This window comes from Acinonyx jubatus, chromosome X, assembly GCF_027475565.1.
Source record: "Acinonyx jubatus isolate Ajub_Pintada_27869175 chromosome X, VMU_Ajub_asm_v1.0, whole genome shotgun sequence".
Lineage (NCBI taxonomy): Eukaryota > Metazoa > Chordata > Mammalia > Carnivora > Felidae > Acinonyx > Acinonyx jubatus.
In genome coordinates this window covers 17,332,321-17,356,958 of record NC_069389.1, presented here as the reverse complement: position 1 = coordinate 17,356,958, position 24,638 = coordinate 17,332,321, and the positions used below count along the sequence as shown (strand labels likewise).

Below are 24,638 nucleotides of genomic sequence, written 5' to 3'. Positions count from 1 at the left end.
AAAAGCAATGCTTTTCTTTTCATTACTCCAAATTTTTCTATGAAGAAGATATTACTTTAAAAAATGTAGAAAAATATACTGCAGCATATACTACATACAAACGTTTATATTTATGGCATACAGAATCAGTGTAATGAATGGAAGCAAAGATCATAATCTCTTTCAATATCTCTTTCAATAAACTCTTTCAATATCTAAATAAACTTTCAGTTCTTGGTGATGATTCTCTCAGTTAAGATTTTTTGAACAGTACATGACATTTCTTCAAATTTTAGAGGGTGGGGAAGGAAAGTGTGGACTAAGAAGTAGGTAACAATTACATACTTAAAATAGGATGTTTTAAGAACTTTTTCTAAAATTTCCTTCTACTCTGCATTTCTTTTCTTTTCAAAAGTTAATTTAAACAATCTCATGTGAAAGACTACTAATCTTTTCTCTTTTTTACCCAACTTTTAGCTGGGAATGGTAAGCTAAAGTAACATTTCAAATACTATTAAAAAAACCAGTGATATCTAAGGACAGGGAAAATGGATCTAAAAAGGCTAAGAAATGAGTAAGCCCATAAGAAAACAGCAAGACATTTTAATATATACAATTTAGAGGAGACATTTCAGGTAAAAGTATATTACTGGAACTTGAATTTTAAAAGGAAGTTTTCACTCTGGTATATTATCATTTCAAAATCTGATCTAAAATGTTTCACATCATGTTGAAAATTTTCTCTCAGCATATAATTCAGATTTCACTGAATTTCACTGCAGCTGAAGAAAATGAACACTAAAATGAGAAAAAATATCTGTGTATATTCATTATTTGAAACAAATTCCTTTTATCAAGTCTGTATTTCTTACCAATTTTATAAATATTACTTTTGTTTTGCACTTCACATTTTTGAACAATTTTTAACACATCTAATTTGATACTCACAATAGAATTATTTCTGTTTATAGATGGCACAAGTAAATGTACATGGTTTGTCCAAGGTGAAATGCTCATGAAGCGATGGGCCTAATTCTCAATTCTTCCAATAGTCACTATCCCTACCCTCTGTCTCTTTTCCCAAGTATTCTGAATTCCACCAAAGCTTCACTTTGCAAACTGATACTTTTGTGTCAGTTTCTTTACTAGTGACAATCTAATCATTTTTGTGTTTGAGGTAGAAAATAAAAAACCGTTATAGTAGAATAATTTTAGGTCAAGCTGCAACCCATTAGGGCAGGCATCATGGCAATTATTTCAGTACTGGCATGAAGTGTGTGGGTACCTGCCTCATTTTTCTGCTGACAGTGCTCTAAATGAGGCTTCAGTTCTTTGAGAATTCTTTCTATTTAAGATTTTAAACTATTTTCCCCTTTTTCTCAAATGTGGTATGATAACCAATCTTATGTGGAAAGGAAAGTACTGGGGGAGGGATCTCTTTAAAAGACTTCAAATATAACTATCTAACCCCATCACAACCGTAAATAAGTAAAATAGATATAAAGGATTAAATAAATCACTCCAAATAGAGCTTGCTAAAAGAAATTTATATTTTTTTCACCTCTAATGTTAGTACCACTTTAAATATAAGTAGCCAATACCAAGAAGCACTTTCCACTTACTTCATAGTACCACCCCCTTTGTGTTAAGAAGGGAAAAAAGCTATTTGTGACAGTTTATTTTTAGATATTGATCATCTCCTCTTGTTGCAATGGGAATAAAAATAATTAGAGTGAAAAATAATTTGAAGTACAGCATATTTCAAAGCATAACTATCATCATAACTGTTCAGATGAGATTTCTTGAAAGCCTGGCAATAAATGCATGCCCTAGATATATATATATATATATATATATATATATATATATATATATATATATATGTATGTATATATTTTAAATCCACACTTTGCTTATTCAAATTGGCCTCTTTTACTGGTAGCTTAAGTTTAATACCTATCTTCAGATACTGCATACAATTCCCAGTGAATGCAGTGATTAGTGTGTATACAATGGCTGAATGAGACCATTAGATGGACACTGACTGTAAACTATGTCATTTAAAATGTAAGTATTTGTCTATGTTGTGCTCTTTTATCAAACAAAGCAGTATTGCTTTATATAACATTTTTTTTCTTCTGACAACTTGAATTCATTTTAGAAAATTTGAAAATACAGAAAAGTAGAGTCAAAATGAAATAAAACCACTTATAGTTTCATTATCAACTTAGCTATTTTATTTCATTATTTTATCAACCTCATTCCTATTGCTATGAAAGGTAGTAACAGACTAGAGCCCAGAAAAACTTGGTACCAAAGATACGACATCACCTAACAGTAGAAAAATAATAATTTATTTTTTTTATAATTAATTCTATTTTTAAAAATTTTTTTTAACGTTTATTTATTTTTTAGACAGAGAGAGACAGAGCATGAACAGGGGAGGGGCAGAGAGAGAGGGAGACACAGAATCTGAAACAGGCTCCAGGCTCTGAGCCGTCAGCACAGAGCCCGACGTGGGGCTCGAACTCACGGACCGTGAGATCATGACCTGAGCCGAAGTCAGACGCTTAACTGACCGAGCCACCCAGGCGCCCCAATAATAGATTATTTTAAGAGATGATTTACAAACACTAATATATCATGCTTGTAACTGTTTCCTCAAAAGATATTTTTTGTTAGCATTCTATATTTGCATAGTGTTTCAGAAGTCTTGTTCGCTTTCATTCTATCTTGGAAAGTAGTTATGAGGATCAATACTCTTATTTTAACTCAGTAAATAAACTAAGATGTAAAGTGATGGGTATCTTTAGATATCTCTGGGGTTCTTTTTTAAAAATATTTTTTAAGTTTATTTTTATTTTTTAATGTTTATTTTATTTTTGAGAGAGAGAGAGAGAGAGAGAGAGAGAGAGCAAGCGGGCAGGGGAGGGACAGAGAGAGGGAGACAAAGAATCCAAAGCAGGCTCCAGGCTCTGAGCTGTCAGCACATAACCCAATGTGGGCTTGAACTCATGAACTCCAAGATCATAACCTGAGCTAAAGTCGGACGCTTTAACCACCTGAGCCACTCCAGGCGCCCCTAAGTTTATTTATTTTGAGAGAGAGATAGCACAAGCAGGGGAGGGGCAGAGAGAGAGGGAGAGAGAGAATCCCTAGCAGGCTCTGCACTGTCAGTGCACAGAGCCGGTTGCAGGGCTGGATCTCAGAACAGTGAGATCATGACCTGAGCCAAAAGCAAGAGTTGGACACTTAAGTGACTGAGTCACCCAGGCACCCCTCTCTGGGGTCCTTTACATAACTAGCAGAGAAAGAACGACAGCTTTTACACAGAAGATGAAATAAAATGAGTACCAATTCAAGGATCTAATACCAAATTTTTCTTGGAAGAGTACAAATGAGCATGTGCTAACCAGAGGGGATAACTGGATCTCAGGTCAATTTATTTTACCAAGTATGTAATGCGCACCTACTATATATGAAAATCAGCAAGACACCATTCTTGTCTTTAAGAAGTTCATAATCTAATGGAAGTTAGATAATTATTATTCAAAGCAGAATATAACTTTCATAGGTAAGATGTGAAATGCTATGTAAAGTAGTATTTAGTATTATGCCATAGTTTTTAACATTTTATTGCGTTGTTCATATTAGGACTTTAAAAAAATCCAGTATAATTAACATACAGCATTACGTTATTTTCAGGTGTACAATACAGTGATTGACCAATTCTATATGTTACTCAGTTCTTTTCATGCTAAGTGTACTTCTAATCCCCATTATCTATTTCACCCATCCTCCCCTCCCCCTGCCAATCACCTCCCTCCCCTCTGCTAACCACCAGTTTGTTCTCTGTTTAAGAGTGTTTGTCTCCCTTTTTTTGTTGTTAATTTTGTTTCTTAAATTTCACATATGAGTGAAATCATACGGTATTTGTCTTTCTCTGACTGATTTATTTCACTTAGCATTATACCCTGTAGGTCCATCCATGTTGTTGCAAATGGCAAGATTTCATTCTTTTTTTATGGCTTAGCAATATTCCATTGCATGTATACACACACACACACACACACACAACATACAACAAAGAATTATAGCTAATGAGTCATCAAACAGGACAAAATGGAATCATAAAAAATAATTAATGAAAACATATACAGAAAAGAAAAAGAATAAAGAACATATGGTAAACATAGAAGACAAACAGCAAGGTGGCAGTTACGATTCCAACCATATCAATAGTTACATTAAATATAAATGGTCAAGTAGGAAGAAAGTACAAAGAGCTGTGGGATATAGTGAAAGTTTCATGAATGAGGCACTTCCTAGAGGCCTTAAAGAATAGAACATGATTTTACCAGGCTGAGAGAAAGATATATAGGACATGTTCTGAGGAGACCACACACCATAAAAAGATGAGACACAAAATCTATTTTATTAACAGTAAGTCATCCACATGAAGTAGACTACAATTAAGATATATGGTAGTACTGGAAGGTAAAACTGAAATTATGGTAGGACCATACTTGGAATGCCCTTGAATTCCAAAGAAAGGAGTTTGTAATCAATTTGGAAACTAGAGGAAAATTGCTAAAAGTGACAAAATTAAAGCTGGGCTTTGGGATGACTAGTCTGAAAGTGATCGATTCTATACTTATAAGTAAATTACATCAGGATGTCAGGAAGATGTATTTTATGAAGAGAAATTGGTATCTTAACATTTTCCTTAAGATACAACAGAAAGGGTGTAGTTAAAGTAGATGAATTAAGTAATCTGGTCAGGTACAAGTTGGGAAGGAGTGGGCAAGGCAAGAACCAAAACTACCTATGAATAGAGGTTTTTGTTCAGAAGCATCTTAAAGGTGATGAGTGGAACAGGACATGTGATAGGAAAATGAGAGTGAGGTAGAAGGAACTGTGGCAAAAGAGCTACTGAACTTTAAAAAATAGAAACAGGTAATGTTAGAACAAAATGTCCTAAGAACGGCAAGGCATCCTCTTTAAACCAGAGTGTACAGTGGGTGGAAAGTACAGAAGGTCCTTCTACATCTGAGTATATTTGGAATATTTCAGTTATTTGGAGTGTTTTCAATAATTCTGTATTTGGGCAAGACAGAATGTACATCAAGTTCAACTTCTGAAAGCATGTCTCTATACTCTACCATGTTTCCTGAGCTATAAACAGCAAAACTTAAACCCATTAGTGTCTTAAAGTAAATTCCTAAGGAGAATGTTGAGCCACATAGTACATCTGTTAAAGGTTGCGTTGACAGCACAAATAAGCCTTTGAGGGTAATATCAGAATGGCATATGTTTGTTATGAAGTAGTTGTCAGTAGCAGGTATTCATACATTCTGGAACAAAAGCTGAATCACTTGTTATTTAGATGGTATGTTCTTAAAAATAGCAGAATGGGTGGGAGTTAGTCATATCTGACAGAAATCGCACTTCCACCACTGGACAATTTCTCTACAGGAAATCTTAATTCACTGAAAATAATTTCAGCCATTCTTCTCAATGTAACATCTGAAGGTTAGAATGACAAAGGTATGTTTTGGAACCTGTGAGTTCTAAACATAGAAAACTCTCCATATATGATCTCACTGTACACTTAAAGGTAATTTTTTTCAAGATCACTTTGTTGATCCCTTTTTGATGTGAGAAAACATTATGCATTAATTAAGGGAAAATGAATACACCTGAGTACTCTTCTTCAAGATTTTCAAGAAAACATCATAATTGCCATTTAGATTTGCAGTCTTCGTTTTTAAGGCAACAGAGAGACAGCCAATTACTCAAAAGTAAACTTTTAAATAGGCTATCCAGGTCCAGATGTTTGGAGGAGACACAAGAACTAAAAAATTCCCACTTTCTGTCATAATTATGCTTGGAAATGAAGTTACTTGGCAAGATGATATCAGATGGATGGCATTCTCAGAGAATTGACAATAGGAGTTTCTCATGTATAAAAACTTGAAAAATAAACTTTTAATTCTTACATTCAACTTCACCATCTGATCATTGTTTTGGGTCTCATGTATAAATAAAAAGCTTAAATAACACACATAATACAGTTATCACAGATCTTCTCATGTAGCAGTTAATAATTCTTATATTATTATGATTGTTTAATACAGATTGCTAATGAGCACTATCTATATTAAAAGGTATGAAGAGTACTATAAAAATACTGTGTAATATGCATCTCTAAATCAGAGAGAATTTCTCTCTCATAGTAAAAGAAAGAAACTAATACACTGTTGTCCATATCTCAAATCTTTGGTTAAGTTTAATGCCTTTAAAAGAAATCAAGTTTAAAAAAATACATTTTTAAAAAATGTCATGGGTAAGAATAATAACCCATAGGTTATATTATTGCTTTTTTACCCCTGGGATCATAATGCTGCTGGTCCGCAGAACACAATGGACTAACAATGCCCTAGAACGTTCACTTGTCAGCAAAAGATGGCCCAAGGGGCAAATTCAATCTGCAGCTTTTTTTTTTTTTTGCAAAACAAGTTTTATAGGCACATAGCCACACCCATTCATTTACACATTGTCTAACACTGCTTTTGCACTAAAACAGCAGAGTTGAGTAGTTTCAAAAGGCCCTTATTGCCTACACTACACAGCCTACAAAACCTTAAATACTTAATATCTATCTTCTACAAAATGTTTGCTGAGTCTTGTCCTAAAACGCCACTCTTCTCCCCATCATCCAGTTGAGACCTTGTAAATTCAGAAATTACATTTACTGGTATCAAATATAAAGACATGCAGTGAGACTGTTAGGGTATCTCAAAGCTCATAAAAAATGTTCACTCTCTCCATGCATGTCTCTGAGTAACAAAGAGTTGTTGACTTTATCATTGCCATGATATAACATTGATGAATGTCTGATGTGTTCCACAATTAAAAGTCACAAAGTTACCCTCCTTCCTATAATTATCCCTGGTAATAAAAGACAGGGAGTAGAATAAAAAATTAAATCATCAGTTTTCCCCCAAATCTCCTGTATCATCTTATTTTATTGTCTGCTTTCTTTCTGAAACACTGGATAGGTTAACAAATACCAACCAGCACCCAAGAAAGCAGTGTCAGCAAGAGGCTGCCATCAGGGCTTACACAGCATGGTGGCTGCAGGCTTCAGACTTCTCAGATGTGTTTCATTATTAGATTTAATTAAATTTTATAAAATATGTACTAGTCAATTCATCACTCTATGATTTCTCCATATCTCATGCCTGGCTTGATTTATATTAGTGGCGGTACTCCTGAAGGCATTTGATTTGGGGATCCCTGGTTTGGATAATATTCAAAGTAAAAATAAAATCAGGTCACATAAAGGGATCACTGTTAAAAGCTATTATGAGTATTTTTTTCATATGTGCAATATATAAATGAAACTAATAATTGTACTAATAAAGAACAGTGTCTTAGAGCAAAAGTCTTAGACTGTTATCTAAATGGGGAAATTTAATTTTGTGAAAGGCAGTACAGTCCTTCCCACTAAAATGTGAGATTACCAGACTTATGATCTTATAATGATTTCTCTAGAAGTTCAGTATACTTTTACATTTTTACATCTTCTGGTAAATAAAATGCTTGTTTATTGGGATATATGAATAGTTTCCCAAACCACATATTTGGTTTATTTAGAACCATTTGTCTTTAAGTAGAAACTCCCAAACCAGTATCTTACAAACTCTTGGTAAAAAGTAATACTATTCATTGTTTGAATATGAAATAGATAATAAATTAAGAGAAGGAAATGTTGCCAGCTAATACCTGTTGCACAATTGTTGTTAATTCCAAGCAGAGCTGTATGACATTATTCCTTGTAACTGAATAGTCTGTGACAGCAGCAAATGGTGACCTATAAAGGGAAAAGGAAAAAAAAATAGTGAATAATAGGAACAGATTTTGAAAAGTCCTAAAATGCAATGCCTAAAGTTAAGATCTTGAATAATAGGAAATGAGTTGTTCTGAAGTTTATGTAGTGAAAAACAATATTCAGGACATATTTAAGAAAAAAGATTCAGGAAATGGCTTAGAACAGAATTAAATTCAAGAAACATAATGTTTGCTTTCTATCAAATTTCTTTTTTTAGTTCTTAATATTTATTGGTTCTTCGGTATGTAGAAGGCGTCTACACTACGTCTACAATAAAACACCAAATAAAGGAGTACTTTAGGCAAAGACAACATTTTAGTTTATTTTCAAATGAAGATTTTCAATACATTACTTTCTTGAAATACTCACAATTCAGGGCTAACACTGACAGCCAACACTGAAGACCTATGTGCCAGTTACTGTTCTGAATGCTTTACATGTACTAAGTTATTTTCACAAAAACTCTTATGTCAATAGGCACTATTATTATTCCCATTTTACAGATGAGAACGCTGACAAAAAGGGTAACAACTAGTAAGTTGTAGAACTGCTATTCAAACCAAGGAAGTCTGAGCCCACAAGTCAACAGAGTTAAACACTAATATACTGCCTCTACCGATTTACCTAGGTTTTATCTTGTACTAAACCAATCATTTATGTCACTTCATAGCCTTTTTAAAACAACTTGGTACATATATAATAAATATATTCTGATATAAGGTTTATATTTACAAGGCTGTTATGAACAAATAGCAGCAAGCAAGCAAGAGTTTTGTCACCAAATGAATTCACAATGACTTTCATTACTTCTTAACCTCTCTCATCTGTGAATGACAATGAGGTTTTGTAAGGCCAAAGCTTACAGGATTTAGGAGGCCCAGTTTAATGAAAAGAAAATAAGTCAGTAATATAAAAGAAGGTATGGAGGTGAAAATTTAGTAAAATTATTGAATCCTTAGTGCTTTAGGCCTACTCTTTGATATCTCTTCAGGCAATTTACTGGGAAGGCTTATATGGAACCACTTCCTGGTTACAAACAATTTGTTTCTTCTAGGAAACTACAACTCAAGCACCTCCCACTCTCACATGGGTTCATATAAGAGAGAAGTCCTTTATTTGCTATTTTTAAGCTTATATTTCACTCATGTATTTTTCATATTGGCCATTCTATTAGCTATGTAATTATTTTCCCAAGACATTTTTTTCTGGTTTTATTTTAATAACCCACTCATCATGACAAGTGCTCTCCTTAATCCTCCCACCCACCTCCCCTTTGGTAACCATCAGTTTGTTCTCTATAGTTAAGAGTCTGCTGGGGGTACCTGGGTGGCTCAGTCAGTTAAGCGACCGACTTTGGCTCAGGTGATGATCTTGCAGTAAATTCGAGCCCTGCATCAGGCTTTGTGCTGACAGCTCAGAGCCTGGAGCCCGCTTCAGATTCTGTGTGTGTGTGTCTCTCTCTCTGCCCCTCCCGTCCCCTGCTCATCCTCTGTCTCTCCCTCTCTTTCTCTCTCCTTCTCTCTCTCTCAAAAATAAACATTAAAAAATATTAAAAAAGAGTCCGTTTCTTGCTTTGTCTTTTTTTCCCCTTTGCTCATTTCTTTTTGACTCTTAAATTTCATACAAGTGAAATCATACGGTATTTGTCTTTCTCTGATTGACTTATTTCACTTAGCATTATATCCTCCAGGTTTATTCATGTTGTTGCAAATGACAAAATTTCATTCTTTTTTATGGCTGAATAATATCCCATTGTGTATATATACCACTTCTTTATCCATTAGATAAATGGATAAATTTATCCATGAATGGATAAATCCATGAACACTTGGGTTGCTTCCATGTTTTAGCTATTGTAAATAATGCTGCAATAAACATAGGGGTGCCTTTATCTTTCTGAATTAGTGTTTTCATATTCTTTGTGTAAATACTCAGTAGTGGAATTACTGGATCCTATGGTAATAGTATTTTTAATTTTTTGAGAAACCTCTATACTGTTTTCCACTGTGGCTGCACCAGTTTGCATTCCCACCAAGGGTGTGGGAGTGTTCCTTTTTTCCCCACATCCTCACCAACACCTTTTGTTTCTTCTGTTGTTGATCTTAGCCATTCTGACAGATGTAAGGTGATATCTCATTGTAATTTTGATTTGCATTTCCTTGATGGTAAGTGATGATGATCAACTTTTCATGTGATCATTGGCTATCTGGACATCTTTGGGAAAATGTCTGTTCATGTCTTCTCATTTTTTTTAATTGGTTGTTTTTTTGGTGTTGAGTTTTATAAGTTCTTTATATATTTTGGATACTAACCTTTTGTTGGGTATGTCATTGGCAAATATCTTCTCCCATTCAGTAGGTTGCCTTTTAGTTTTGTTGTTTCCTTCACTGTGTAGAAGCTTTTTATTTTGATGTAGTCCCAATAGTTCATTTTTGCTTTTTTTCCCCTTACCTCAGGGGGCATAGCTAGAAAGAACTTGCTATGGCCAATGTCACAGAAATTACTGCCTGTGCTCTTTTCTAGGATTTTTATGGTTTCAGGTCTTACATTCAGGTCTTTAATCCCCCAGGGTGTTTTTTTTCTATATTTACTTAGAAATCTATTTATATTATATTTATATCTAATTTATATTTATATATATTTATATCTAAGAGTTATCTGTATTTCCTGAATGGTTTCCTGATCGGTGATGCTGAACATCTTCATGTGCATATTTGTGCATATATATATGTGTGTGTGTGTGTGTGTGTATACACACACACACACACACACACACACACACATGTCACTCTTTAGTGAAATGTCTCCTTAAGCCCTTTGCCAATTTTCTATTTGGATTTTTGGTATTCTTACTATTGAATTTAGAGTTCCTAACACATTTTGTATACAAATTCTTTGTTGAATAGGCGACCTGTAATATTTCTTCTCAGTCCCTAGAATGAGCCATAGCTTATCTTTCCAACCCCTTAACAGGAACTTTAGCATACCAGGTTTTTAATTTGAGGTCAAACTTGATAATTTTTCTGGATTAGACCTTTAGGGCTATATCTGAGAAAATCTTCACGTGACCCAAAGTCGTATTTTGTAACGAAATTTGTATAGTTATATGTTTCACCTTTAGCTCTGTAATTCATTTTAGTGTCAACTTTTATATAATGTGTGAAGTCTGGCTCGAGTTTCACTTTTTGCCCTGATGCCTATCCAAGTGTTCCAAAACCATTTGCTGAAAGGCTATCCATTCTCCACAATCAAAAATCTAGGTGTTGATCCTGTCACCAATACCAATTTTGATTACAATGGTTATATAATACTTAAAATTGAGTAATTTATTTTTCAAAATTGATGATCTATTCTTGTTTCTTTGCTCTTTAATATAAATTTAGAATCATATAGCCTGTGGCTATTAAAAAACCCCTGTGGGAATTTCTATATGAATTTCCTTATATATGTAGGGAGACTTGAGAATTGACATTTTTACTGAGACTTCCAACCTATGAATACAGTATACAGTATGTGTCTCATTTATGTCATTTGATTTTCCACATCAGTGTTTTATAGTTTTCACATACTGATCCCATAGATATTTTGCTAAATTTATATGTAGGCAACTCACTACTTTTGGAGCAACTGTAAATTGTACATTTTTAATTTTGTTTCCAGTTATTCATTGTTAGTATGTAGGAATACAATTAACTTTTGTGTGCGGACTTTGTATCCTACAACCTTGCTATTTACTTACTAGTTCTAACATGTTTTGTAGATAGCTTGGAATTTTCTACACAGGGATATATATGATCTGCAAATAGGGGAAGTTTTGTTTTTTCATTCCAATCTCTAGTCCTTTTATTTCTTTTCTTGCCTACTGTACTGAATGTGACTTCCAACAGATTATTAAATAGGAGAGGTGAGAGCACATAGCATTACCGTATTCCCAGTCTTAGGAGAAAACCATTTATTTTCTTAAGGGAAGTAGAAGTTTAGCTGTTACTTTTTATATATGCTTTATATCACGTTCAGATACTACCAATCTGTTGCTACACTTCTGAGTAGTTTTCTAAAGAATGGGTACAGGATACGCATTCATTACCAATTACCAAATTACCAATTACCATTACCAAATGCTCTTTATACATTAACGGTTACTATCATATGATTTTCATTTTTTAACCCACTTATGAGGTGGACTACACTGATATAATTTTAAATCCATTTATGTACTTATTTATTTTTAGAGAGAGAAAGAGCAAGGGAGGTAGAAGAGAGAGAATCTTAAGCAGGCTCTAATGCAGGACTCTACCCCACGACCCTTGGATCATGACCTGAGCCAAAATCAAGAGTCAGATGCTTACCTGAGCCAACCAAGCATCCCCATAGTGATTTATTTTTAAGTGTTAAAGGAGCCTTGTATACCTGGAATAAATTCCACTTTGTCACAGTATATAATTTTATTTATATATGGTTGGATTTGGTTTACCAATATTTTGTGGAGGATTTTAACTTGTAGGTTAACAAGTTAACATGTAAATTCATGAGAAATGTTGGTCTGTAGTTTTCTTTTTTTTATGGTCTTCATCGAGTATTGAGATCAGGATCATGATCATCTCATAAATTGAGATGGAAGATTACCTACTTATCCTTTTTCTGGAACAGACTGTGTAGAATTGGTGTTATTTCCTCTTTAAATATATAGAGTTCACCATGGAAATCATCTGGGCCTGGACCTTTTATACCCCATTACACAAGGTTTCTAAGTCTAATTCAATGTCTTTAATACTTACAGGATTATTCAGAGTATCTATCTGATCTTAGGTAAGTTTTGATAGTTGGTGTTTTTCAAGGAATTGTAATTGGTCGATTTAATCTAAGCTGTCAAATTTATGTATAAAGAATTATTTGTAGTATTCCTTTAAGATCCTTTTATTTTGACTGACTTCTCCATTGTGTTTCTGTTTTCAGTTTCAATGATTTTTGATCTTTTGTCATTATTACCCTCTTCTGCTTGCTTTAGGCTTATTTTTTTTTCTTATTTTTCCATTTTCTTTTATTTTATTCTAAGAATACTTAACACAAGATTACCCTCTTTACAAAACCTTAAATGTACAAGAAAATATTGTTAACTACAAGTACAATAAAAACTACGGGTTAACTACGGGTGTAATATTTTATAGAAGTCCTCTAGGACTTTTTCATCTTGCTTAACTGAAAATTTACACACAATGATTAGCAATTACTTTCTTATTCTCTTAAGATGGAAACTTAGCTGATTGATGAGATCTCTTTTCTGATATAAGCATTCAGTCCTATGCACATCTCTTTCATCACTGCTTTATCTGTGTGCCACAAAAATTATGATTTGTTCTCTTCCCATTGTTTAACATATTTTTTTACTTCCCTTGAGACTTCCTCCTTTATCCATGGATTACTTAGAAGTGTGTAGTTTGATTTCTAGTTTGATTCCATTATAGTTATAGAATACACTCTAACTGGATTTTAATTCTCTTAAATTGTGTTGAAGTATGCTTTATGAGGCAGATATTGTCTATCTTGGAGAATACGCCAATGGGCAAGTAAAAATAATTTGTATTCTGCTCTTGTTGGATTAAATACTCTAAAGATGTCAATTATATAATGTTTGGTGGTGTTATTCAGTTCTTCTAATTCTTACTGACTTTATGTCTGGTAGTTTTATTAATTTTGAGAGAGTGGATAGGAAGTATCCTATTATACCTGTGGATTTGCTTTTTTCTTCTTGTTCTATCAATTTTTACTTCATGTACTCTGAAACTCTATTGTTTGGTACATACATCTTAGCAATTTGTTTCCTCTTTTTTCAAATGTCTATATGCTCATCTCTTACATTTTGATATTAAAAATATGCATGTAATATTCACATAGTACACATCAATACTCTGCTTCTCTCATATGTTTGTTGCAAGTATTTATTTTTTCCAGTTTGTCATCTGTCTTATACTTTGACACATTTTTCAGTTTTATGTAGAAGTTAATTAGTATGTTCATTTGTATTTTATTCCATATTTAAAACACTTAAGTCTTTGTACATCTAGCAATTATTTTTTGTCTATATTTTCCATAATTTTCTTATGGATTTGTTTTCCACTTAAATAAATTATATACTTAAAATGATTTAGTAAACAAAAGGTAGTGTTTTATTATTATTTTCCAAAGACTTTACCTAGTGTCCCAATACTATTTGTTAAATGAGTCTTTCTTTTGTCAGTGGTTTTAACATATTGTTTTCTAAATGATTCTATATAGCACAGCCTATTATGGGCTGTCTTCCACTAATCTATATTCCAAAACTCAGTATATTTTTCATCATAATTTACTAAAACAGAAAGAGACATTAATAATTCAATTGGAAAAAAATGTATGTAATTGATTAATCTATGTTCTCAGTTAAAAAAAATTAACCTCTTTGTGAGGAACCAACTTTAAAAAATCTATTCTCATGATAGTTTTATAAAATGGATTGTAGAGATATTTACTGCATAGGTGTATCTAAATTTACTACAACTCATTAAATTGTACACCTAAAACAGGTGAATTTTACAGAACATAAATTAGGCCTCATTAAAACCATTTTTAAAAAAATATGTAAAATATAACACTTCTAAGACAAAATCATTAAAAAATAACTAAAGGCCATTTTTACTGCACTGAAGCATACAAATTGGCATTTTAATTAAGAATTCAAAATGCTCTGGCATGAGTACAAAGAGTTTGGGTTCCTAGGTTCGAAAAGGTCAAAGTCTGTTAATAAAATTTCAAAACTTCATTCAAAAGTGATAAGATGAAATACAGCATGGTTTTTCCCATAAATTTGATCTTCAAAATATATAAAACGAAGAATCTATTTGATGACAGAATGCCTGTAGCAAACTGAATTCTAAGGCGTTTTCCACTTTCTTGACCACTCACATTTCATGTAACACAAGCTTCTTGCTCAAAATTAAATGTCAAAAAATCTGGGAGAAAAGTAGACATAAACCAAAGAAAACACTGATTTTCTATTTTAGTGAATTCGCCTAAAGTTTTTATTTCAAAGGCAAATCATGTACAACCATACTAAAGAACTATTCTTATTGTGAAGATATTAATGTTTGGTATGATGATTTTTGGCTATACACATACATAAATAAATGAAGAATGACAGACAGAGTTCCAATCTTTGTGAGTTACCAAAGATGATTACTCCATCATGACTTAAAGATCATCTGAGATACAGAAACAGATCTTTGTAGAGTAAATGAGCATGATGAGTTCATAAACAAAACATAAAAAAAAGAGAGGAATTTATTCTTCAGTCTGGAAAAAAAAAACCAAGCTAGAGCTCAGCCTACTTAAAAAAAGAACATAGTGACTCCAAGTAAAGGAAATTAAATTCATGGCAGGAAAGCTTCTTGAGGCCAGAAAGTTAAAAAGAAATTCTTGGCTCATTAATAAATGGCCACTACAGGAACTATCCTATTTAGAACTTAAAAGTTAAGCAACTGTTCCTCTTAAATCATCATATAGATAATACAATGCTTATATCTCTTGCAAATGCAAATGTTGATGACCCTCTAAGACAGTATTCTTTATATGTTCTTTTCAAACAAAAGTATTACATTTATGGAAAAGTTATTAATGGTTCAGAAATGCTAAGCAAATTAGAGGCCAATAAGGAAAGTTAAAAAGCTAAGAAGTTAAAAAGGACATCTGGAATGCCTTACTATTTCTCAGGCTGGCACTGCTGAGCCTGAGGGGCAGTCCATGAACAGCAGCAGTGCTAACATTAGTGCTTCTCTCTGGAACAAGTACCAAGTGAGAGCAGTGAGCACAGGAGAGGAAAGAAGACCAAAGAATAGGCCACAGTATGTGGTACTGTTTGTGGTAGTTTGGTTTTTATAATTTTTTCCTGGTATAGAATTCATTTTTGTCCTATAGTTTCCCATCATGAAAGAAATCAGTTCAACCATTTTTTTAGATAAGGCTAAAGATTTCAAAGAAAATATTTTTTCCTTATCACCCTACTCTTATGCTTTAAACATTTAAAAGGTTTTCAATGATATAAAAAGATATCTCATTGATCACTTCAAAACAGAATGGTCTTGAAAGGTATTTTAGAAACATTAGAATTATATATTAATACTAAAAATGAGAGAAAATAATAAACTTTCAGTATAAATAGCAAAATAAACTTTTTCTATAAATAATACTTAGAATACTGTTAATGATGTTACTGTACATCGTGATAAATACAGTAATCCATAAACCCGCAAGTATAGATTGACTTGGCAAAGCCATATAAAACTGTAGGAAAGATGAGGTGTGAAGAACAGCGGGATTCAGGTTAAAAATAGACAAGTAAATCATGCATTGAAAATAAACAGTAAAGCTACCAAATGTGATTCATGTCTGAAGCTTTTCCTCTGGAAAAGGCTGCTGCTTCATTCAAGTTAATATTTAAAATGGGAGAAAAAAAGCAATTTTGTCACCATTTGATTTTATATGACTTAACAAATGTAGGGGTGCGTGGGTGGCTCAGTAGGTTAAGTGTCAGACTTCGGCCCAGGTCATGATCTCATGGTTCTGAGCTCGAGTCCCGCTTTGGGCTCTGTGCTGACAGCTCAGAGCCCAGAGCCTGCTTGGGATTCTGTGTGTGTGTGTGTGTGTCTCTCTCTGCCCCTCTCATACTTGTGCTCTGTCTCTCTCTCTCTCTCTCTCTCAAAAATAAATAAACATTAAAGAAAAATTTTTAAGAAGAAATGTAAGGAGCTGGTTTTTAAAAATGAATTTTATTTGAATGAAAGCTCCACTGAAATTGAAGTTTTTGTGAATTGCAAACATTTTTTCTGTAACTTTTAATTCTTAAACATTCAAAAGGGTTTCAACGATTTAAAAGATATCTCACTGAGGACTTCAAAGTAGAATGTGAACTACACTTTATACAAATACAAATTCTATATAGTGATTTTTAAGTATCCAGGCAAAAAAAAGAGAAAAGTTGCACTCTTGTTCAGCACTTGAAGAGCAATACCAAAATGAAAATAAATGTTTATTTATGCAGCATTTCTAAGAATAACTTCCTCAAAGTTTCTGAGAATTAGTCAACATTCGAAAGGAGATGTAGCATGACAAAGGAAAATCACAAATGAGAAACAAGAAGCACTTTGGTATCAGACAAAAATAGATTCAAATTTTAATTTTCATGCTAGATGAATGACTTTAGGCAAATTACTTACTGTTTCATATGTAAAATGGAGATAATGATACCTGCCTTATGAGAATTCAATGAGTTGATATATAGAAAGCATCTAGTTCAGTATCTACAAATATATTAAAGATTTTCACCTATTGTTTCTTTTCCTTTTTCCCCCTTAAAGTGATACAAAGGAAATTGTAATAAACCCATATCATATTGCTGTGCATGCAAGTTCTCCCCAAATGCAAAAAAATTTTTGATGAGAAAATATATATCACTGTTTCTTTAAATTAAAATAAATCTACATCAACAGATCAAAATATTAAGAATTTTTGGTCAACATCATTTCTCTGGAATTTTATAATTAAATACCTAAGTTTTATGTTCTTCAAAAGCAAACAAAAATAAACAAGGCACAGTTTTACATTTTATAAAGAAAGCATAAAGAGATTAGTTTTGTTCTAGAACTTAAAAATATTAACTAAATTTATTTAGAGAAGAGGCAGGGAGTTAAATCATGATTCTATAAGTAATTAACAAATGTTTTTAGTGTTCATTCTTTGATATTATTTAGAAGGAAATAAGTTGGATATATTGTTCATATAGCTTTGGTGAACAAGGTCAATGAATTATAGAATATTAGTGCTTAGAAAAGAACTTCAAATTCTGCAGGTTTTACATCCTATTCTAAAAAGAAAATAAAAACAGAAGTTAATGTTCAAGATTACCCAGGACTAGAGGAAGAGCTGAAATTCAACTCTTTCTCAGCCTTCTACTCCTCTGCACTATTTCATGATGCATTTTGGCTGGGACTCAAAATAATGGTAATTTAGAACACTGCTCTTGTGGCTATTCTAGCAATGATTATGTGTTTTGTTTCCTGTGTAGCTTGTAGGACATAATGAAACAAGAGGACATGTGAAGTGTTGTCTTGTGTTCTTGTTGCTACCTAGAAAACATTTTTTTTCTTTGAAAGGAATAAAAATATAACTTAAATACAAACCCACTAATAATCTCTGACAAAAGTCTGGGTTACTTGTCAGGAAAACAAACAGCCTAAACATTTCACCTGGCATGGTTACAGATAAAGTTCTATTACATTTAAATTGATTTCAGGACCTTCTGAAATTTAGCCAAGGAACAGTTAAGATATTCATACAATCCATGGCAGAGGAGGAAGCAAAGTTAAGCTCCCAAATAAAGAAGTAACCATTCATCATTTACCTTTCCTCTTTCCTAGCACCACTATGGGATTAAGAATTTATGAAAAGGGGAAGTTAATATTACACAAAACTATTCCAAACTACACACCACTTCAAAGAAAAATTTCTTCAAAGAGGAGATCTCACTTACTTTTTTTTAAAACAAAATTAATGTTTATTTATTTTGGAAAGAGAGAAAGATAGAATGTGAGTGAGCAAGGAGCAGAGACAGGGAGACACAGAATCGGAAGCAGGCTGCAGGCTCTGAGCTGTCAGCAAAGAGCCTGATGAGTGGCTCAAACTCAGGAACCTTGAGATCATGACTTGAGCTGAAGTCCGAAGCTTAAACAACTGACCCACCCAGGCGCCCCATAGAGGAGTTCTCACTTTTAACTCATAACCAACTCACGCATCCAGTTTTCATGACTTCTAAATAAAACCACTAAACTGGACAACACATATATCCTGATTCCCTCATGCACCACACACTTTCAGTCCTTACCCTACCTAATCACTTAGCAGCATTTGATCTTACAGACCTCTTCCTTTTCCCCATAAAACTCTTTACTTCCATCTTAAATGTTCTCACTACTCGCACAAAAAAAGGTGATGGATGTATTAACTAATCCTACTGCAGTAATCATTTCACAATATATATGTGTATCAAATCACCATGTTGTACACCTTAAACTTACACAGTTATATGTCAATTACAGCTCAATAAAGTTGGAAAAAAAAACCAATACTGAATTCTCAAAAAAAAAACCCACAAAAATTTAAGAAAACCTCTTTGTTCCCTTGGCTTTCATGACCCCACTCTCATTTAATTCTCTCCTAACTTTTCGGTTATGCCTTCTCATTTTTTTCCACAAGCAGCATTTCTACTCAACCTTCAGTTGTTGGTGGTTCACAAAGCTCACTCCCTATCCCAGTTCTCTTCTTTTACTCAAAATATTTATTGAGCACCCACTACAGGCCAGGAACTCTTCTAGATAATTCTGACAGCAGTGAACAAATCAGATGAATATCCCTGCTCTCTTGAAGCATACATCATATAATCAGACAGAAACAATAATATATAAGTAAATTATATAGTCTTAGAAGGGTATAAGTGTTATGGAACACAAATGGAGCAGGATAAAAGGAATCCATTCTAAAAAGCTCCTTAAACCACCATATTAATATATCCATGACTTTATCATCTCTATTTTAACTATTCCCAAATCTCTATTGATCATACATCTTTTCTGAGCAGCAATACTCTAAAGACCTTTGCACAATTTATCATGCCTGACACTCAATTCAACATTCATCTTCCACCATAACCTGTTCCTCCTATATTGATAATGGCATCAACATCAACTGGGCCAGCCAAGTCAGATACCTAGATGCCTCCCATAGTCTCTAGATCTTACCTGTCCTGGATTCTTATTTGTCTGCGTAAATATCTCTGACATTATTCCATCTTCACTGTTGTTTCTCTAATTAAAAACTTCAGTAAAGAGCAGGATCAACTCTGTAGTCAGATGCCTGGACTGAATCATGGCTCCACCACTTACTTGCCATTTGGTTTTGAATTTAACCTCTATAAGTGCTAGTTGTCCTATCTATGAAATGAAGACAACCCTCCTAGGATTGCTTTGATTAAATGAGTGTGGCTGGAGGTATTAGCATCAGAATCATCAGCATGATTAACTGATGTAGCAGCAGCATGATTAATTCCTAAAATAGCCTAAGTTAGTTTTCCTTCTTTCACCCTTACTCTTCTTTAATTTTTCCTAAAACTACAGCTCTAGTAATTATCAAAATCCACAGGTCTAAACACAATGACCCTAAACAGGTTCCCAAGGCCTTCAGCATAAGTCCAAGTGCCTTAGCATGGGAAAAAATTTTTTTTCTCCTTCTTTCTTCTTTAAAACTTAAGCTTGTTAAAGGATCATCATTATAGTCAAGCCAGCCTGGACCTGAACTTTTCTGTGAAAGATCTTCAAAATATAAACTTCAGCTTCTTTTTTCAATTTACAGTCTCAGCAGATGATTTTAAAGTTATCATAATATTGTCTTTTTTTTCTTCCAAGTACATATTTCATTTTTACGGTCAAAATGTTAAATGGTCTTTGATTTAATCAATCATCGTGGTATGATGGAATACAAAATAAGCATTGTGAAAACCTTTGCAGCAATGAAAGCCAAGCAGATGATTTAAATTATTTCCTTCAGGCTTTTTATCATGTTTTCTCTTTCTATGAAACAAACTCAAAACACCATTGATGGATTTTTATGCATGTGTTTGTATGTGTGTTTTGTATGTGTGTATGCACTCATATGTGTTTGTAGGTTAACTGGCATTTACTAAAAGCATCTTCCATAAAAAATTATGTAATACAATAAAATGTGAGAAACTATCGTAGTGTTCTAGAAGCTTTTTGTATGTTTTTATAAACAGCCATATCAGCCACAAAAAAGTAACAACATTCTCTAATTATTTTTTTTAAATATATTTCACAAGTACCAGTGTAAAAAATATATATATTGAAATATACTAAATACAAATATTGAGACCAAGCAAATTCACAATTATAGAGCAGATGATAGTTTAAGAGGATGTAACAAAAATTGAGAATGTGTTCTTTACACTTTCTAATTAGTGAGAAGCCTTCTGAAACAAATATATTACACTGCTTAAGGACTAAGCCATATGTTAAATATATTTTACCTAAAGATCATTATGAAACTTGTAGAATTTATATATTTAAAATGTAAACAATTTAATCAGTTGATAAATGTAGTTTAGACAATGATGAGAATTAAATTTTAATCATGTCATAATGGAAAAGAAACATGCTGTCCACCAATTAATTGTCAAAAAGCTAATAACACAGAGCTTAGTATTAAGATCTGGATTTATTATCATCATGCTGTATGTTATTATTAATATATATAAATTTAGATAATATAGAATAAAGTTAAATTATCTTAACTTTTACTTTAAAAATACAAATACTTTATTTATAATATAAGGCCTCATATTTTTAAAAAGCCAAAATGTTATATATAATATATATCCTACTGACATTTACTCAAAAAAGAATTCTGGTAAAATTTTATATTGCTGAAGTTTCTTATGAGAGATAAAATGTTTTTTAAAATTTGGTTATGTAACCATTATAACATAGTACATATCTCTTACAACAAAATTCTAAAAATGAAAATAAAGAGCTTAATTTTTTAAATTGTAATTTGTTTTACCATTACAATGTTTAATCACATATTCAGTTTTAATCTTTTTCATTTTATATCATGAAAACTTTTGTTATTTTATGTGTTCCAAGACAAATAAAAACTAAACTAGAAAAAAAACCTAAAACTATGTTTATGATATCTAAGATTGTGCAACGTGAGTAATAACAAAGGATGAATAAAGCAAGGGTAAGAAGACATGCAATGCAATCTATGAAAGTGTCAGTGTCTAATTACCTTACTTAAAACAGCAAACAGAATCCTAATGGTCACTTCCTTAAATATGACCAATTAATTCAAAGAATAAAGAAAATTAGGAGACAAAACAGTTCTATAAATCTTGTTATGACAGGCGAAAATGACTTTGCTTATAAAGCAGTTAAGGTATTCTGAAAGTGTCAGGGACTAATTATTAATTGGCTACGTAGATATAAAACTTTACAAACAATTAATATCTATTTGATGATACCCTTATATTGTGGTGAATCATAATTAGACACTTGTCACTTGATATTCCTCTACCTGTCTAATCCTTTCACAAGAATACATGAAATAATGTTATATTCAAGCTAGTACCTGAGGAGGATTACTTATGAAACATGTGGGAGATTTTACCTGTCCAACCAGGCAAGCAGACTCTTGGCTGCTCCTATCAGGTCCACAACTGAAGTCAAAAAGTCATTTGGCAATTTTCGGCTGGTTCTCCCATCATAATGGCCACTCCTTCTCCTCCCTGTTATAAAATTCTGTAGATTTTTGGCAGATGCATTCAACTTGTGAGAAAGGGTTTTTAGATTCTCTGTTTCCAAGCCATAATTCTGAATTATAAAAAGAGAGAAAACAAATAAACTTAAATTCAGTATTACATTCATTCACTAAGATATTTACTGAGTACGTTACTATGTACAGGTAACAAAATTAGTATTTAGAATTACAAATGACTAAGATAGTATTCCTGGCCTAGCAGAACCCACAGTTAAGTGAGGATCTGGGGAAATGTCAGATAAACAAATCACAATAAAATGTGTTAGGTGCTAATAAGAACAAGCAAAGATGAGGGCATTATATCTTGGAATTCTGCCACGCAAGAAAGAAAGATCACTAAGACACATAAATGTTTTTCTTTTAAACCAAGTCCATTTAGTTGTGAAATTCATTTTTATCAATAATTATCTTTAGTATCTATTCTATTAGCACATGCATAGTCATGAATGTAGATGCTATTAAAAATTCTGTAGTCTCAAAGTGAGTAAAGAAAGCACAACTCAACTATAAAATGAAAAAGCAAGAAATAAATCATATCCAATATAGCTTTATTCTGTGTCCTCTCCATGACTCACATAAAAAATTTCTTCTACAATATGGTACAAGAAAAAAATGATTCCTTAGTGAAACCAATAAACTTTCTCCTTTTTATAACAGAAATTATGAAACTAAACTTATTTTTATTTTTGTCATGGTTACATTAGCTCACAAATATGAAGCATATCTAAAGCAATTATACTGATTTTTTGCTAAGTATGTTTTCTTACTTTCCTCGGTCTCACTTTGAATTTCTAGTAATATTTATTATTTCACCATAAATATTGCCTATATATTAATGTGGAAAGAAGTTATATGAATAAATATTTATAAATAAGCTTTTTTCTTTTTACTGCATTCAATAGGAAATACTACAAGACCTCCACAAATAAACTTTAGGGAAAGATTTCATAAGTTACAATTAAATTTTTTTGACATTTTATTTATTTTTGATAGAGACAGAGCACAAGTGGGGGAGGGGCAGAGAGAGACAGAGACACAGAATCCGAAGCAGGCTCCAGGCTCCGAGCTGTCAGCACAGAGCCTGACACAGGGCTTGAACCCACAAACTGCGAGATCATGACCTGAGTCAAAGTTGGATGCTCAACTGACTGAGCCACCCAGGTGCCCCAGTTACAATTAAATTTTAAAACAGCTAATTGTGACTTGTAAAACATCTCCAAAAAAAGCTTGTTAACCTGCCCAAAGGATGACCTTGATCAAACTATTCAGCAGGATGTACATTATTGTCACATATAAATAAAAAATGTTATTTATTACCTTATAGAAAATCATAAGACCCAAAGAATTTTAGATAGCCTCTGAGGCCCAAATAAATTCTAATTTTGACTTACGCTCCTTTTACAGTTGAGAACAATGTGGCACAAAGAGATTCTCCCCTGTGTTTAGAGAGCTTAGAGTAGACAGAGTTCAGAATGGAACTACAAGTCACCAGGCTATATGTGAGGGGATGCATAAGCAAAATGGGAGATAAAATACTAGGGGTATGAAAAAAGGAAGCAAATGGCAGAATAAATTTAGCTGTATTATTAAGTCAACAAGCACTGGGTACCTACTTGATATGAAATTGCGATTTATTTCTTCTATAGTAATTTAAGAAAAGTAACTTAGAGGAGAAAAAGGAGGGATCAGAGGAGTTTGCACACTTAAACATTAAATACCAAGTTATGTATGTTACCAGTGAAGATTTAATAGTGATACAAGTCTGAATGTTCTTTGCTAAGAATTTAAGAACATTCCTTTTGGAGTCATGGGCTTGTTTTTTAAAACAATAGTCTATTCAACATTCACTACTAAATATGAATTGCAATATTCTCTCAAGTAAAAAGGTTTTGTTTGCACAAATAAAACAACATTCTCTTCAGATTCTCTTGCATCTGAGTATGGATTGTCTGTGAAGCATTTGGGAGATTTTGTCCAGTGTGGCAGTATATTAAGTAGGAAATCTTTTTATAAGGTTATTAAGGATACTCTCTAGTGGCTAGATAAGAACAACTTATAATTATATCAAATTATTTATTCACTTATTTGGCTTAAAACAACAGAAATTTATTTTCTTGAACTTTGGAGATCAGAAATCCAAAATCACTATCACTGGGCTGAAGTCACAGTGTTGGCAGGTCAATGCTTCTTCCGGAGGCTCTAATCTTGCCTCTGACAGCATCTGGTAGTTGTTGTCATTCCTTGATTTGTGGCCATTATAACTCCTGTCTCTGCTCCTGAGATCACATGGCCACCTCTTCTGTGTGTGCCAAATCCCCTTGCCTCTCCCTCATTAGGACACTTGTGATTGGAT

The 24,638-nt window shown here is 32.8% G+C and overlaps 1 protein-coding gene across 5 annotated transcripts in view; it reads right to left on the bottom strand.

The window, feature by feature from the left end:
• Positions 1-24,638, bottom strand: part of CNKSR2 (connector enhancer of kinase suppressor of Ras 2) — a 292,571-nt gene that overhangs the window by 184,387 nt on the left and 83,546 nt on the right. For all 5 annotated transcript variants that reach the window (XM_027054659.2, XM_027054656.2, XM_027054661.2 and 2 more), the window contains exons 3-4: positions 22,136-22,338; positions 7,768-7,855 (exon numbers count right to left, since the gene is read on the bottom strand). In XM_027054659.2, coding sequence (XP_026910460.2) covers positions 7,768-7,855; positions 22,136-22,338 — 291 coding nt within the window. The remainder of the gene's footprint in view (positions 1-7,767; positions 7,856-22,135; positions 22,339-24,638) is intronic.